The following is a 15,104-nucleotide window of genomic DNA, read 5'->3' on the forward strand; positions in this document are numbered from 1 at the left end:
AGTGAGGGCCAGGACCTCAGGCCAGGTAGAGGGTGGGCTGCCACCCCCTCGTACTGCCGCAGGACGCTCAGCATCTGCAGGCGCAGCCACCTGTCCCTCCTCTTCCTCCCCACCCTCGTTTCAAAGGTCTCAGGGCAGAAGGATATTCGGAATTTCAGGAAGGTGGTCATGCTCCCACCTGGACCCTGGGCTGCCTTCTTGCCTCGGCCACCTGGGAGGCCCCTTGCACGGACGTGCACCTCCCACCCTTCCCCTCCTCCCCTCAAGGTGACAGAAAGGGCCAGGTCTCAAAGCGCTCCTCACCCCAGCACTGGGGTCTGTTCAGAAGTTGCTGACTGGTCCAGGCCTCGTCAGCAGGTCAATGCAGGGCATCACTGGGGTGTCACCTGCACCCCTGCACTGCCTGAAGGGGAGGAAACTCCAGGCGAAGTGGCCTTAATAACTTCCTCTGCATCACAGCATTTAGGTTTCCCAGGTGGCACTAGTGCCAGAGAGCCCACCTGCCAACGTAGGAGACGCAGGAGACGCAGGTTCAGCCCCGGAACGGGAAGATCCCCTGGAGCAGGAAATGGCACCCACTCCAGTATTCTTGCCTGCGCCTGGAAAATTCCACGGACGGAGGAGCCTGGCGGGCTACAGTCCATGGGGGTCACAAAGATTCAGACATGACTGAGTGACTGAGCAGCACGTGGAATTTTAGCAGAAAAACCCAATTCCATCTCCTGTGTATTCTCCATCAAGACCCTGACGCCCTTTACCAACACCCACAGGCGCTTGTCTGGGGACTCAGAGTCTGCAAGAGGACTTGCCTTGTCCCTCAACACAAACTCCAGGTCATTCTGCAGCTTGAGGACTAGCTTCTCTGAGTCTCAGAGCTTCTCCACGACTTCAGTCATCTCCTGCAATCGACTATTTTCCTACGAGACACAGGTCAGTGGTTGGCCAGGATGGAGGAGGGAGCGAGAGGCAGGGCTCCGGGGCAGGAGCCCTGGGGGAGGCTATCCCGGCCGCCTGAGCTCTCGAGAAGGTCATAAGCAGCACGAGTGGAAGACGGTGACAACCCTTCCCAAGCCGTCTTTGAAAGGACGGATTTGAAGCTGCCCCGCAACAGCCCAGGAGTCCACTGGAAGGAAGGCGGTGTCCGGAGACACAGGATAAACCAGAAGTCAGGCCTGGCTTCTCCTCTGGGGGAGGGAGGCAGGGCAGGTGTGGAGGAACCCACAGTCAGGGAAGAAGAAGGTGGGGCTGGAGCCACCTCACTGGAAGCAAAGGCAGGCGGGGAGCAGGTCAGGGACCCTCTCCACAGCCAGGAAGAGTGCCCCCGATCCAGGTCACACAGCCAGGGTTGGGGGCGGGTGACGCTTTTGTGTTTGGTCTAGTGCTGTGGTTCCAGGGAGGCAGCCGAGGCGGCAGCCGCTGACCCGGAGTCGAGGGCAAGAGCCCCGGGGCCCCCATCCTGCGGCCCACACGGCTGCAGAGGAGGCCTGGGTCTCTCCTGGAGAAGCCAGGACGCTTCCGCTTCGGCTGAGAAATGGGCTCTCTCGGTGGCTGCAGAAAACGTTCTTTAGTGTTAAGCCCCCAGGGCCGCGGGGAGGGTTCAGACCTGGCCCAGGAAGGTGTGGGTGTGGAGGAGGGACCCCGGGCAATGTGGACTCCCTCTTTTCGGGTGGGGGGTCCTGAGGAGGCACCCCGCAGCACCCTGACCCCCCTACCTTCAGGGCCAGGGTCAGCTTCTCATGGAGGCCGGTCTCCTTTGCCTGCAGGCGCTTCCTCAGGTCCTCCTCCAGCCCGGCCCTCTGCCGCCGGGCCTCCTCCCAGAACAGCTCACGTTCCACCTCCACCTCGGACCGCAGGAGGCTCAGCCTCCCCCGGTAGCTCTGCTCCAGGTGTCTGCAAGGCACACGGCACACGGTGCATCGGGGGCGCCATCTGGGCCTCTCCCTCCCCGGGGTCTCCCGTCAGCACACTTGGCCTCGGCACTAGGGACTCGTTTGTTCCCGCCTGATAGACGGGTGAGCTGCAGTGTTGTGGGGCAGCACAGGCCTCATGAACGCCCCGCTCGGGGTTGGCAGAGGTGACCCCACGCAAACAAGGGAGCCAGCATGTCCCTCGGCCCATGGGGCGAGCTGGCAGGTGACCTCTGGGTGGGTCTCTGGCACCCCTTGGCCATTCAACCTTTTCCACATCATCAAAAAAAAATGCATCGGTAAATAAAGGCAGCATCAGGGCCCTCGGTGACTGAAGGCGCAGAGAAGTCAGCCTCCATCACAAGCCTTGAAAAACCAGCTCACAGCGAATCCCAAGCAGACAGAGGATGGGGCGGGGCCCTTCCCCTCGGACTCTGCAGTGATCTTTTGCAACAACCATTTCTATCAGCAGGGAAAACAGTGCCAAACCTTAGCTTTATCACTAAAGCTAGTGAAGCTGAGCTATTTAAAATCCTAAAAGATGACACTGTTCAAGTGCTGCACTCAATATGCCAGCAAATCTGGAAAACTCAGCAATGACCACAGGACTGAAAAAGGTCAGTTTTCATTTCAATCCCAAAAGACGGAAATGCCAAAGAATGTTCAAACTACCGCACAGTTACACTTATTCCATGTTAGCAAGGTAATGCTCAAAGTCCTTCAAGCTAGGCTTCAACAGTACATAAACCAAGAATTTCCAGATGTACAAACTGGATTTAGAAAAGGCAGAGGACCCAGAGATCAAATTGCCAACATCCACTGCATCATAGAAAAAGCAAGAGAATTCCAGAAAAACATCTACTTCTGCTTCATTGTCTACATTAAAGTCTTTGACTATGTGGATCACAATAAACTGTGGAAAATTCTTCAAGAGATGGGAATATCAGACCACCTTACCTGCCTCCTGAGAAACCTGTATGTGGGTCAAGAAGCAACAGAACTGGACATGGAACAATGGACTAGTTCAAAATTGGGAAAGGAGGACATCAAGGCTGTATATTGTCACCTTGCTTATTTAACTTAGAGAGTACATCATGCAAAATGCCAGGAGAAATATCAACAATCTCAGATATACAGATGATACCACTCTAATGGCAGAAAGCAAAGAGGAACTAAAGAGCCTCTTGATGAGGGTGAAAGAGGAGAGTGAAAAAGTTGGCTTGAAACTCAACATTCAAAAATCTAAGATCACAGCACCCAGTCCCATCACTTCATGGCAAATAGAAAGAGAAAAAGTGGAAGCACTGACAGATTTCATTTTCCTGTGTTCCAATCCCAAAGAATGTTCAAACTACCACACAACTGCATTCATTTCACATGCTAGCAAAGTAATGCTCAAAATCATTCAAGCTAGGCTTCAACAGTATGTGAACCGAGAACTTCCAGATGTATAAGCTGGATTTAGAAAAGGCAGAGAAACCAGAGATCAAATTGCCAACATCCACTGGGTCACAGAAAAAGCTAGAGAATTCCACAAAAAAACACATACTTCTGCTTCATTGACTACACTAAAGCCTCTGACTGTGTAGACCACAACAAACTGCAAAATTCTTAAAGAGATGGGAATATCAGACCACCTTACCTGCCTCCTGTGAAACCTGAATGCAGGTCAAGAAGCAAAAGTGAGAACTAGACAGAATACAACAGACTGGTTTACAATTGGGAAAGGAGTACGTCAACGCAGTATATTGTCACCCTGCTCGTTTAACTTATATGGAAAGTACATCATGTGAAATGCCAGGCTGGATGAAGCACAAGCTGGAATCAAGATTGCCGGGAGAAATATCAATAACCTCAGATATGCGGATGATAACCACCCTTAAGGCAAAAAGTGAAGAAGAACTAAAAAGCCTCTTGATGACAGTGAAAGAGGACAGTGAAAAAGCTGGCTTAAAACTCAATATTCAGAAAACTAAAATCATGGCATCTGGTCCCATCACTTCATGGCAAACAGATAGGGCAACAATGGAAACAGTGACAGACTTTATTTTCTTGGGCTCCAAAATCACTGCAGATGGTGACTGCAGCCATGAAATTAAATGATGCTTGATCCTTGTAAGAAAACCTATGACCAACCTAGACAGCATATTAAAAAGCAGAAATATCACTTTGCCAACAAAGGTCCATCTAGTCAAAGCTATGGTTTTTCCAGTAGTAATGCACGGATGTGAGATTTGGACCATAAAGAAAGCTGAGCACCAAAGAATTGATGCTTTTGCATTGTGGTGTTGGAGACGACTCTTGAGAGTTCCTTGGACTGCAAGGAGATCGGACCATCATAAAGGAAATCAGTTCTGAATATTCACCGGAAGGACTGATGCTGAAGCTGAAACTCCAGTACTTTGGCCACCTGATGCAAAGAACTGACTGACTGGAAAAGACCCCGATGCTGGGAAAGATTTAGGGCAGGAGGAGAAGGGGACGACAGAGGATGAGATGGCTGGATGGCATCACTGAGTCGATGGACATGAGTTTGAGAAGGCTCCAGGAGATGGTGGAGGACAGGGAAGCCTTGTGCCCTGCAGTCCATGGGGTAGCAAAGAGTCGCACACGACTGAGTGACTGAACAACATTACTAAAACAGTTGCTTAACAGGACTCTCAAACCCAGTATATCTAGAGTGAAGATGAGTGGAAACTCTTATTTCGGCAGAGCCTGCCCTGGTCCGCAATCAATTGACTGTGGTCGAAACCAGAAATGATTGGCTCGGCCTCCCTCAGACTCAGCGCAGAGCTCTGGGGCACAAGGGCAGCTGTCACTCAGGGAAACAGTTTGATGAGCACGATTAACCTAAGAGCCTGCAGATCTTGGGGTGAGTTTTACACACTTGATCATATCACTCCCCTCTTTAAAGGGGAAAGGTGCAGTAACATATGGCAGAGCCTCATGACGGGTGCTCAGGAAGGATATGCAACATTCACCTCTCTGAAAGCGACCACATGCACAGGAAGAAGCGAGGGACGCGTGAGAAAGGTCAGGAGCGACAACCTCTGTGGACGTGAAATGTTTGCTTTTATTTTTCCTCGTGTGTGTATTTTTCAAGTTTTCTACAATGAACATGTATCCCTTAATACTTTTCTGTTAGAGTAACCTAACACAACTGCAAATGCTATTACTAAAAATGTGCCAATGATACCGTGTTACTCATGGAGCAAAATCCAAACACCCACATGGCCCTCGAGGCCTTGTGTCCCCCAACCAGATTCTTGGATGGAGATAACGAGTCTCCGGTTCTCTGACTCAGAGAGAACTTCACCAAGTCCCTTCGGGGTGGTCGGGAGAATCAGGTCAACCAGGCTGAGACCAACGCAAATCCATTCCCAGCTCACTGTCTGATTCACCTGAAATCAGTCACCGTCGGCTTGTGGACGCTTGGGGACGGCAGCGCTGGCCGCAGAGGAAGGGCGTGTGCAGTCAGGCTGCCCCCCAGCGGGGAGCCCCATGAGCCCCATGTGCGTCCAGAGAGGACTCGGCACCTCCCCTGTCTGGGATGGAACCAAACGCGGCCGCGGCAAAGAACCACAGGGAGGCAGGTGACACATCGAGAGAGAGGGAAAGACTTTCATAAAGGTCAGAAATGCTTTCCTCTGGTCTGTCCGCCACCAGCCGGGCTGACTGCGGAATCCGCTCAGCCCACTTCATGGGTGATGCCTGGTCTGCGGGCTCCCTGCTGCGGGCTCAGGTGAGACAGCAGGGCCTCAGCTGGCAGCAGCCTGGGTCCACCATCCGCCCTGGCCCAGGACCCCGGCAGGACCTACCTGACCTTCTCCTCCGTGAGCTGCTCCAGGGCAGAGTGCAGGTCATCCGTCTCCTTCACAAACTCCAGGTTCCTCTGCTCAGCTTTCTCCAGGTCTTGCCTGGCCTTATCTCGCTCCCTGACCATCTGCTCCACCTGCTCCCTGCAGAAAGGAGGGAGGGATCACTGGGGACACTGCTCTGGGCCTAGCGAGCCAGTCTGAAGGAACAAACTCGGCTGGCCTAAGAGTGCTGAGCAGTGGCCAGCGCTGGGCTCTGACCCACCTCCTGTGCATGCGTGCCAAGTCACTGCAGTCATGTCTGACTCTGTAATCCTATGGACTGTAGCCCTCCAGGCTCCACTGTCCATGGAGTGGACAGGCAAGTATTCTCCAGGCAAGAATACTAGAGTGGGCTGTCATGCCCTCCTCCAGGGGATCTTCCTGACACAGGGATGGAACTCGCATCTCTCAGGCCTCTTGCGTTGGCAAGCGGGTTGCACTAGCATTGGCAAGTGGGTTCTTTACGACTAATGCCACCCGGGAAGCCTGACCCTCCTCCTACCAGGATGGTTTCTGCAGCTGTTGAGTCTGTTTTACAGAAGTACATACAGCAAGAAGCCAACTGGCTTGCAATGGGGTTTCTAGCAGGTTTCTGAACCAAGAGGTTCAAGCCTGGGGTGTGCAGTGTTCACCCCTCCAGACGGCCTTAGAAGAGGTGGGAAATTATCCACACTCCCTCTTGCCTGCAGCTGGGCCTCAGGCCCCAGGGATCCCTAGCACCTAACCTGGGACTGGACGCATGAAGGGGAGAAGGGGGCCACCCCTTATCCTGCCTGGTCACAGCCTTGCCAACTGTAGCCTAGCACCTAAGAGCCAGGGAGTTGCCCAGAGCAGAGGAGACTCCTGTCTCTGTCCGGTCACCCCAGGCCCTGCCTGAGGCTCAGTGCACTGGCTATCCTGGTGCCTGTTTTTCTCACTGGAGAAGCACCAAGCTTGTCTCCCTTCCTCATCCTCCCAAAGCAGTCTTCCTTTGGGCCCCTCTGCAGAGTTGCCTGATGTCAGAGGTCTCATCTGTCGGTACCTAACAAGATGCAAAGTTGTGAGGATGGAGATTGGAATTACTGCCAACCTTTTCTGTAGCTTCAGTACATCAATAAAAATACAGTAACAATCTCTGTGCCAACAGGCTCAGCAGACAAATGGCCTGAATATCCAGCTCAACTGGAGCCAAACCCAATGAAAAAGGAACGCATTCTTGGCCCAATCTCCATGCCGTGCTTTGTGACCACGCTGGAAGCACCCTTTCTCCTCCCGCAGGCTGCCCGTGTCCTGGGCGAGGAGGCCAGCCTGGCCAGCAGCACCCCACCCCCCGCCCCCTCATCGGGGCTCTTACTGGCAGAAGCTCAGGTCCTGGCGGTAGCAGGCTAAGGCTGCCTGCTGGGCGGCCCCGCCCACCATCATGAGCTCATTTTCCAAGGCCCAAGTCAGCTCCAAAAGGTTCACCTTCTCATCCACACTGAAGTCAAGGCTCTGAAAACAGAAAGGCCTGTCAGGCAGGCAGGATGAGGGGGTCTTCAGATATTTGCTGGCTCTCTCAGGCCCAGACCTTACTGTCCCAGTACCTTCCTTTTCTGTCTGCAAAGTCTCCACCTCTTGAATGGAGCCTCTCCCCTGCTCCCATTCCTCTAGGGTACATCTCCCTAGGTCCCTGTCAACACTGATGTCCCCCTCCCACTGTCAACATACAGCTCCTCCCATCACTGTCCCTGCCTTGGAGGCAGGCACGACTCAGGCTGGACAAAGTCCCCCTTCTTGGACAAAGGGACAGACACAGAAGGGGGCATATGCAAGCAGAGGACTTTGGGGATTGATAGGGAGGCTGGAGAAGGGCTTTTTCTCTGTCAAGGCAAGTGTTGTATAGACCACGGGGTCCTGGGGAACCATGCAAGGGTGCTAGGCCTGAAGCCAAGACCCAAAGGCCAGGAGAGTCCTGACAACCCCCAGAGCTGGGACTCCCAAGCCTAGACATCCTCCTCCTTCCCCAGCTGATCACAAAGATCCCTGATGTCCTCCTCTTGCCAAGTGTGAGTTGAATTCTTGCCATTTCAGACACAAAGAATCCTTGATATATCTCTAAAAAGCACGAACAGACATAGGAACAATGTGGGTTCTGTTGGTGGAAACGATTGATAGAGCGATGAGCCACAGCCAGGCATTTCCGAGAGTCACAGCCATTCCCCCTCAGGAATGGGGAAAGTGAAGTCGCTCAGTTGTCTCCGACTCTTGGCGACCCCGTGGACTGTAGCCCACCAGGCTCCTCCATCTGTCCATGGGATTCTCCGGGCAAGAATACTGGAGTGGGTTGCCATTTCCTTCTCCAGGGGATCTTCCCGACACAGGGATTGAACCCAGGTCTCCCGCATTGCAGGCAGATGCTTTAACCTCTGAACCACCAGGGAAGCCCTTCAGGATTGGGGAAGGTAAAGTTAAAAGAACAGAAAAACGGTGCTTTCTGTATTTTACCACAGTAAGAAAAAGAGTAGGCTGGGAACGTCCACGCACCTGCCGGCGGCCTAGTGACAACGCGGGTGGCGTGGCTGCTCTCTCGGTGACTGGTGCTTGTGACTACAAGCTGCAGACACACGGGTGGGGCAGGCACATGGCAGGGCCCACGGGGAAGCCCTTCCTGTAAAGCGGGAGACGGGGACTTGAATCTCCACGCTTCTCCATGGCCCCGAGGGCTTCTGGGAGAAAAATGACAGGACGCTAAAGCCTGCGGAGCAACCCGGAAGCTGCCGCCACGACACGCTGAGAGCACGCTTCTCAGCAATGAAATCACGGGGGGAGCAGAGGACGAAGAGGTCTGGGCAGCAGCTTCCAGATTAGAAAAACCGCGTCACACGTGTGGGCAGCGCCTCCTGGTGTCCACGCCCACGTGCTGCAGTCACTAAGAGGCCCTCTTGTCCTCCAGGACCCAGGATCGGCTCGGAGGCCGACAGGCGCTGCGGGCTGAGTCTGAGATACTGAAACCTACCCTCTAAAGGATTTGTTTCGGGCTGTGGGCTTTCTCTGCTGTTTACTTATTATGTTTCTAAGTTAAGAGGTCCTACATATCGATATCAAAAAATAAAGCAAAAAGTGAGGATGACGGGCCTTCCCTCCATGGGGCCTGTGTCTGCGAGGTTCTCTGTCCAGCCTCCCTCATGGGCAGCGGCTCCCCCCAACCTCCCCGCCCAGACGCCTCTGCTGGGGCAGCCGCGTGACCAGCCCACACCTGCAAGACCTCCCTGCCATTGTGAACGCCCTCCTGGGCCCCAAAGGAGATGATCTGCTCCAGGAAGGCGAAGCCGCTGCCGTCATCCACACTGCAGAAGAGGCGGGGGCCCGAGCACACGGACACGAGGGACGACGTGGTGGTCTGGCCAACACTCTCCTCCGGGACCTGCACACGGGGACCAGCGCTGTGGGCCTCCCCGCGCACCTTCCGTGACCTCACCACCTGTGCTCGGCGGGCGCAGCCTCCCCCTGATTCCTGCTGCAGGGAACAGGGTGCCCAGAGGACCTGCGGGAACTGCAGGCTCCGCGGAGGAGACCCGAGCTCAGGGCTCAGGGCCGTCTGCCTGAGACCGTGCGGGGGGATGCCCCAACACCTGCAGGGCCCCCCGAAGTAACTTCTCTCTGAACAAGCAATGGCTTCCCGCCTGTCCTCCCAGAGGAAGAGCCTGGGAAGGCACACACCAGCCGAGGGAAACCCAGTCTATGCATAGAAACCCAAGATGGGCTTCAGAAGAGGCGGAGCAGCCTGAGCAGAGGGCACGTGTCCTCAGGATTCAGGGCTGGAGACAAGAACAGAAAAATCCCTCGGCCGGAAAGCTGATGGGTGAGGCTGAGGTGCGGCCAGTAAGCTGCTTCCTGCCCCAGGGAGGACCCCTGGGACACGCATTGGCTGTTGGGACACGAACGAGGAGGAGCAGCGGCCCCCTCCTCTCTGAGGTGGGTGTCCCCAGACCACCAGACCCAGGGGCTCGCCTGATGGAGCAGGAGAACCTTGATCTGCTGTGCGAGGCCCCACACCTGCAGCCTGGTCACACTGGTGTCCACACGCACAGGACGTGGCCCCGGGACCATGTCAGTGCTTCCTGGGCAGGAACAAGGGGCCAAGGCCCCTGGGAGGAGCCGTCCTCCGCGAGCTGTGGGCACCATGCAGTCCCTGCCCTCAGGTGGCCAGGCACTGTCCTCACTACCCCAAGTCCTTCCCCATCTCAGTGGCTTCAGGGGCAGAAATCTGACTTTCGGACGCGCCCAGACCAGCAAAGAACAAGGCCACTGTGCCTGCACCACCGCCCACAAACTACGGGATCAACCACGTTGCCAAAGAGGCGGCAGCAAGACTCCCAGGACAACCGTGCCCTGCGGTGGGAGAAGGAGCCCTGACCACGCCGAGACAGACATGAACCAAACGCACCGGCCAACATCACAGTGTAAATAAAGTCTGCTTGACTCCAGCTGGACTCGTGCAGGATGAAAAATGGGAAGAACACAGCTCCAGGAGAGCCTGGAGGGCTAGTCCCAGGGAAGGCACGGCCCTGATAGTGACTCTGCCCCCCAGGGAGGAGGGACCGGGTGCTCTTGGCGGAACACAGTGTACCCCAGGGAATCCATATGAGACCCCTATGAGGTGCGTCCACTTTACAGATGAGGAACCTGAGGCACAGAGAAGGCGAGCAGTTCACCAGTGGCACATAGCCAGGCAGAAGCGGTGTCAGGTCAGGTCACTCCAACCACCTCCTGGGCACCCACTCTGGGGACCAGGCAGAGAGTTCAGGCCTTCAGGAGAGTGATGGCAGTCACCCTGGGCTTCAAGAGTTAATCGCCCCACCTTACCTGGTAACGAGACCAGGACCTGCTGGGTTTGACAAGCGGGGCCAGTTCCAGTGGTCGAGGGGACCCATGATTGAACAGGCCAAGCTGGAGCTCCTCTAACTCACTCTGCCATCCCCATCTTGGTCCAGCTTGTTGAACAGGTCTTCAGGTTCCTAAATAAAAGCGCCTCAGGCATCTGCTCAGAGGCTGCTCCCCAGCAGCCTTGACCGCCCCGCCCAGGCCCAGCCCCCACCCCACCAAGCCAGAGGCTTGCTATCCAGCACTGGCTTCCTGGCTGGGGCTTGTGAAATCCCCCCTGGGTGGTCAGTTTCCACCCAGCTGAGCATCCCGCATCTCCCAAACACCCACCTGAGTCTGCTGTGAGGGAGTCTGCTGGACGGTGGGACGTGTGTGTGCGGGACACGTGTGTACGGAATCCCAGCGGTTCAGGGTCAGCAAGGTGGGGCCCATCCCATCGCACTGCCCCCTCCTCCCCTGGGCCCCGAAGGAGGGAAGGGCTGAACACAGCTGCCAGGATCACAGCCAGGTGCTATGGGCACAACCTTTGGGCTGGGTGTTAGGCCTAGGGAGACCAGAGAGGGGAGACAGCTCCAGGCAGAGGAGGGTCCTGCGTGAAGGTGGCCCGAGACGGACCCTCAGCACAAGCCCTGGGAGTCAGCACAGGATTTTAGACTGGACAGTGACAACTGAATCAGTGTCTGAGGGTGAAGGGGTTTTCTAGGTCCAGCACCAACCACAAAGACTCAGCCCTTTGGGGTGGTCCATCCCATCCCCTCTCACCTCCTTCACCAGACCCTGGAGCCCGATGCTCTGGCAGACCAGGGCCAGCTCCTGCTCGGGGAGGTGGCCACTGATGCCCACACCCAGCTCTTCCCAGAGGCCCCAGACCTGGCTCTCGGGGGTGTCGAAGGAGTGGCTGCAGGGCTTCCGGGGCTCCCGAAGACCTCAGAACCCCAGGTTGGCAGCTGGCCTGAAGCAGGGGAAACACACCAAGGCGGTACTTTACTCTGAAATCAGATGGACTGACAGATGGGCAGAGGGACACATGTGAGAGTCAAGCTTCCGATGGTGGCGACACGGGGCTCACTGTGCAATTCTTCCAACTTAATTCTTTGCAAAATTTCACAATAAAAGGGGGACTCTGCTGCACGTGGGGAAGGCATTTTCTGAAGGGAGCCTACAGAAGCTGTAGCACCAGGAGCACACCTGCAAGCTTTGTACTTAGAATAAAAGAGCCAGGTTTAAAAAATTAACGTCTAGATGGTCTTCAAACCTGCCCAAAGCAAAGAGCACAGTCCAACAAAGGCCGATGGCCCTGTCCCTTGCGCAGCCTCTCACCCTGGCTACCCGTTTGTTCTTGCCCATGTATTTTTTGTTTCTGTAATATTTATTTGGCTGCTCTGGGTCTTGGTTGCTGCATGTAAGATCTTTTTAGTTGTGGCATGCAAACTCTTAGTTACAGCATGGGGGCTCTACTTCTCAGACAAGGGATGGAGCCCGGAGATGGGTTCCGCAATGGGACTGCGGAGTCCTAGACAGTAAATCACCACAGAAGTCCCTGGCCCAAGAATTTGAAGGCAAATCCCAGCTGCCGTGTTCTCACTCCTGAGTGTTTCGTATGCACTCCTGACCCCAGTGCGACGATGGCCCTACAACCCAACAACGACGTCCCAGTTCTCTCCCAAGTCTCCCGACAGCTGATTTCTTCAACTCAGCATCAACGCAGAACCCTCCCTGTGTGTGTGGCTACTCCCCCAGAGTCGCTGGGTCACCTCCCGCTCACCCCCAGTCCCCAGCCTCCTGCCCTCCATCCCTAACATCTCCTGTAACCTGGAACTTAGCACCAAAGGCTAATTTGGATGCAGGGTGAGTGTTATCTTTTTTCTTTTTTTTCCCCAGCAAAAATGCCCCGAGGTGGGCTGTTTTCCATACCACCTCACATCAGGAGCCACAGGGGTCTTTGAGATGCAGACTCAGCAGCTAGTCCGGGTGACAGCTGGCCAGGTTTCATAGCCTTTCTACGTTAGCCAGGTGGCTTACTGAGGTTTCTGAAGCTTTGCCAGAGAAACACCCTTTGGGAGAGGACATACCTTGGGGTGCCCACAAAGAGCTCTCTTTAGATAAGCAAGGCTTCAAAGCAGAGCTACTTCCACGCCCAGACTGCACCACCCTGCCCGACACAGGACGAGGGTCACCTGCACCTGACCAGACCCCGGCTCCCGGTCAGTGGTCTGGAGGTCTCCAGAGAGGAGTCATCTTGGCGTTTACTGTGATAACCCGACTAATAATCAGAAAGTCCTTTCCTGAGGACTCCTCCATGCTCAAGAATGATGCTGTATATTGGGTTGAGGAAAACACAAGGAAAGGGCCACTTCCAAGACCCATTCCAGCTTAAAACATCTGAAAGTTCTATGGAAAAATGGAAAAACAGGGACTTCTCTGAAGGTCCCATGGTTAAGAATCCACCTTGCAATGCAGGGGACTCGGGTTTGATCCTTGGTCATTGGGGGTAGGAGGAGAAGGGGACGACAGAGGATGAGATGGCTGGATGGCATCACTGACTCGATGGACGTGAGTCTCAGTGAACTCTGGGAGTTGGTGATGGACAGGGAGGCTTGGCATGCTGCAATTCATGGGGTCACAAAGAGTCGGACACGACTGAGCAACTGATCTGATCAGAGAACTCAGATCCCACGTGCCATGGAGCAACTAAGCCTGTGCCCTGCAACTAGACAGAAACCTGTGCACTGCAATGAAAGATCCCAAATGACGTGTGAAGATCCTGCATGCTACCACTAAGACCTGACACAGCCAAATAAATACATTTTAAATTTAAAAAATAAATAAGTAAATAAAGGCAGGAACCAAAAAAGGGGGAAAGCAATTCTGACACCAGGGCGTGTTCTTAGGGCTGGCAGAGAAGGTAAGTAAGCCCTGTGAGGTCTGACGTTAGTGTTTGTGCAGGAGGGTCAGTTCTAACCTGGATGGAAAGAAGCACCCAACCTGTCTCTGGGCAGAGAGCCCAAAATCACTCAGTGAATAACCTCCCCGGAGCCCTTCCTCTCATCCCCTAGATTTAGTCTGAGTCCAGGGAATGTAGGAAGTGATTTTTGGACACAAAGAGGTCCATCTGCTTCATCCAGTAGCACAGACACTTGGTTCATTCACTTGACGTCCCCACGCTCAGCGCTGAGCCAGCAACAGCCTCGGCCCCTGAGGACCACAGTCTGGACGGTGCTCAGCACCAGTGCAGACCTCTCACTCAGGAGAAGCTCCAGGTCAGTTCTGGTCTCCCACTGGAGCCATGGTCCTGCACATTCTGCCCTGTGACACACGCTGGTGAGAGGTGTCCTTAAGGAACCCGCACACCCACATGCTGATGCACCCAGCTTTGCTAAGCACTTGTGACTGCCTTCTGGGTGTTCCGCCAGATTCCCAGGACCAGAGCCACGTCTCGCCCTCCACTTGGGGCACATGCAGGGCCTCTGGTGAGTGGGGAGGCTGCTGGCCCAGGCCTGGCACATTAGGAAGGAGTCCCCTGGCCCATGCCTGCTGGTTGGGAGGATCACTATGACCCTAGCCAACCAACTAGCTGCTCTCTTAGCCAGCAGCCCCTGCCCAAGGGTCTGACCTCAGGAATCTCAGAGCTGGGACCTCCCCAGGAGAAGGGCACCCCAGAGAGACCACCCACACTGGGCACCTCCCAGGAAATTCTCTTTCGCTGGCAGCCTGCTGTCTGACAGCCCAGCACTGACCAAAGTGGGCATTCACCACAAGGCCAGGCTTTACCTTGGGCTTCAAACAATTCATTCTGAGGCTCCTTTGCGCTGTTGGCTTCTTCATCAGACTTGAGACTCTGGAAAAACAGAAAGAGAAGGACGTCAGCCATGATTAACCTGCAGGGAGTGGATCTGCCCTGTGGATAGACTTTTTGACACGAAGGCCCGAAGGCTCCCGCAGTGGACAGCTCAAGGAGTCTCAGTGGGGGCCCCGGAGGCATCCATCGTGAGCCCACCAAGTTGTGCAGGGTGAGCCTTGGTCCAAGGGCTGGACGCGGGTGACTGTGGCTGTTGCACACCTGCCCTTTCTACCCTCAGTCGATTAGCCTTCCCCTCCTCCTGCAGGGCCAGGGCAGGGTGGTGGTAAACAGGACATGCTCCGAGACCCCGTTTCTGAAGGAGGCTGCTCTGTGGCCAGAGCTGCCCTGCAGATAGAGAGACCCAGAGACACCTTAAAACAAAATGTAGGTCCCCAAATAGCCCCTCTTCCAGCGATGAGATGCCCTCTCCCATCCTCCTGTGTCATGTCATGTGAGCTGACTGGGGGGATGTGCCAAGGGCGGGGTCCACCCACCTCCACGCTTTCCAGGGACGCAGAACCGCGAAGCTGGCTCCTCGCACTGGGTATGGCCGGCTGCTCCAGTAAACCTGGGGCTCCACCTGCAGCGCCACAGGGCTTGGGCTGGCTCTGACGGCCGTACCACTTAGAGCTGCTCACGCACTTTGGGGGCACAGCC

General features: G+C 55.2%; 1 protein-coding gene across 4 annotated transcripts; it reads right to left on the bottom strand.

The window, feature by feature from the left end:
• Positions 1-623: 623 nt before the first annotated feature.
• On the bottom strand, positions 624-15,104 carry LOC113903639 (ninein-like protein). Of its 4 annotated transcripts, XM_027560121.1 has the most exons (10): positions 14,942-15,097; positions 14,378-14,444; positions 10,937-11,558; positions 10,589-10,740; positions 8,979-9,146; positions 8,267-8,390; positions 7,098-7,234; positions 5,726-5,866; positions 1,713-1,890; positions 624-917 (listed from the first exon to the last, which is right to left on the bottom strand). In XM_027560121.1, exons 7-10 carry the CDS (start codon positions 7,163-7,165, stop codon positions 870-872), a joined length of 435 nt encoding a protein of 144 aa, XP_027415922.1. In that variant the 5' UTR covers positions 7,166-7,234; positions 8,267-8,390; positions 8,979-9,146; positions 10,589-10,740; positions 10,937-11,558; positions 14,378-14,444; positions 14,942-15,097; the 3' UTR covers positions 624-869. The 4 variants fall into 4 exon arrangements, with proteins under 4 accessions (XP_027415922.1, XP_027415919.1, XP_027415920.1 ...); XM_027560118.1 differs by lacking the exon at positions 624-917 and having other exon boundaries at positions 936-1,890; positions 14,942-15,102; XM_027560119.1 differs by lacking the exons at positions 624-917; positions 8,979-9,146 and having other exon boundaries at positions 936-1,890; positions 14,942-15,104.

The sequence above is a fragment of the Bos indicus x Bos taurus genome, chromosome 13 (assembly GCF_003369695.1).
Source record: "Bos indicus x Bos taurus breed Angus x Brahman F1 hybrid chromosome 13, Bos_hybrid_MaternalHap_v2.0, whole genome shotgun sequence".
Taxonomy (NCBI): Eukaryota; Metazoa; Chordata; class Mammalia; order Artiodactyla; family Bovidae; genus Bos; species Bos indicus x Bos taurus.

What these genes read in the sequence shown, in the direction of transcription:
- LOC113903639 (XM_027560120.1), bottom strand. Translation starts at nt 7,165, where the DNA reads ATGATGGTGGGCGGGGCCGCCCAGCAGGCAGCCTTAGCCTGCTACCGC. An exon ending in CAGGACCTGAGCTTCTGCCA is followed by an intron (nt 5,867 to 7,097) that starts GTAAGAGCCCCG and finishes TCCTTTCTGCAG; the next exon opens with GGAGCAGGTGGAGCAGATGG. An exon ending in CTCACGGAGGAGAAGGTCAG is followed by an intron (nt 1,891 to 5,725) that starts GTAGGTCCTGCC and finishes TGTGCCTTGCAG; the next exon opens with ACACCTGGAGCAGAGCTACC.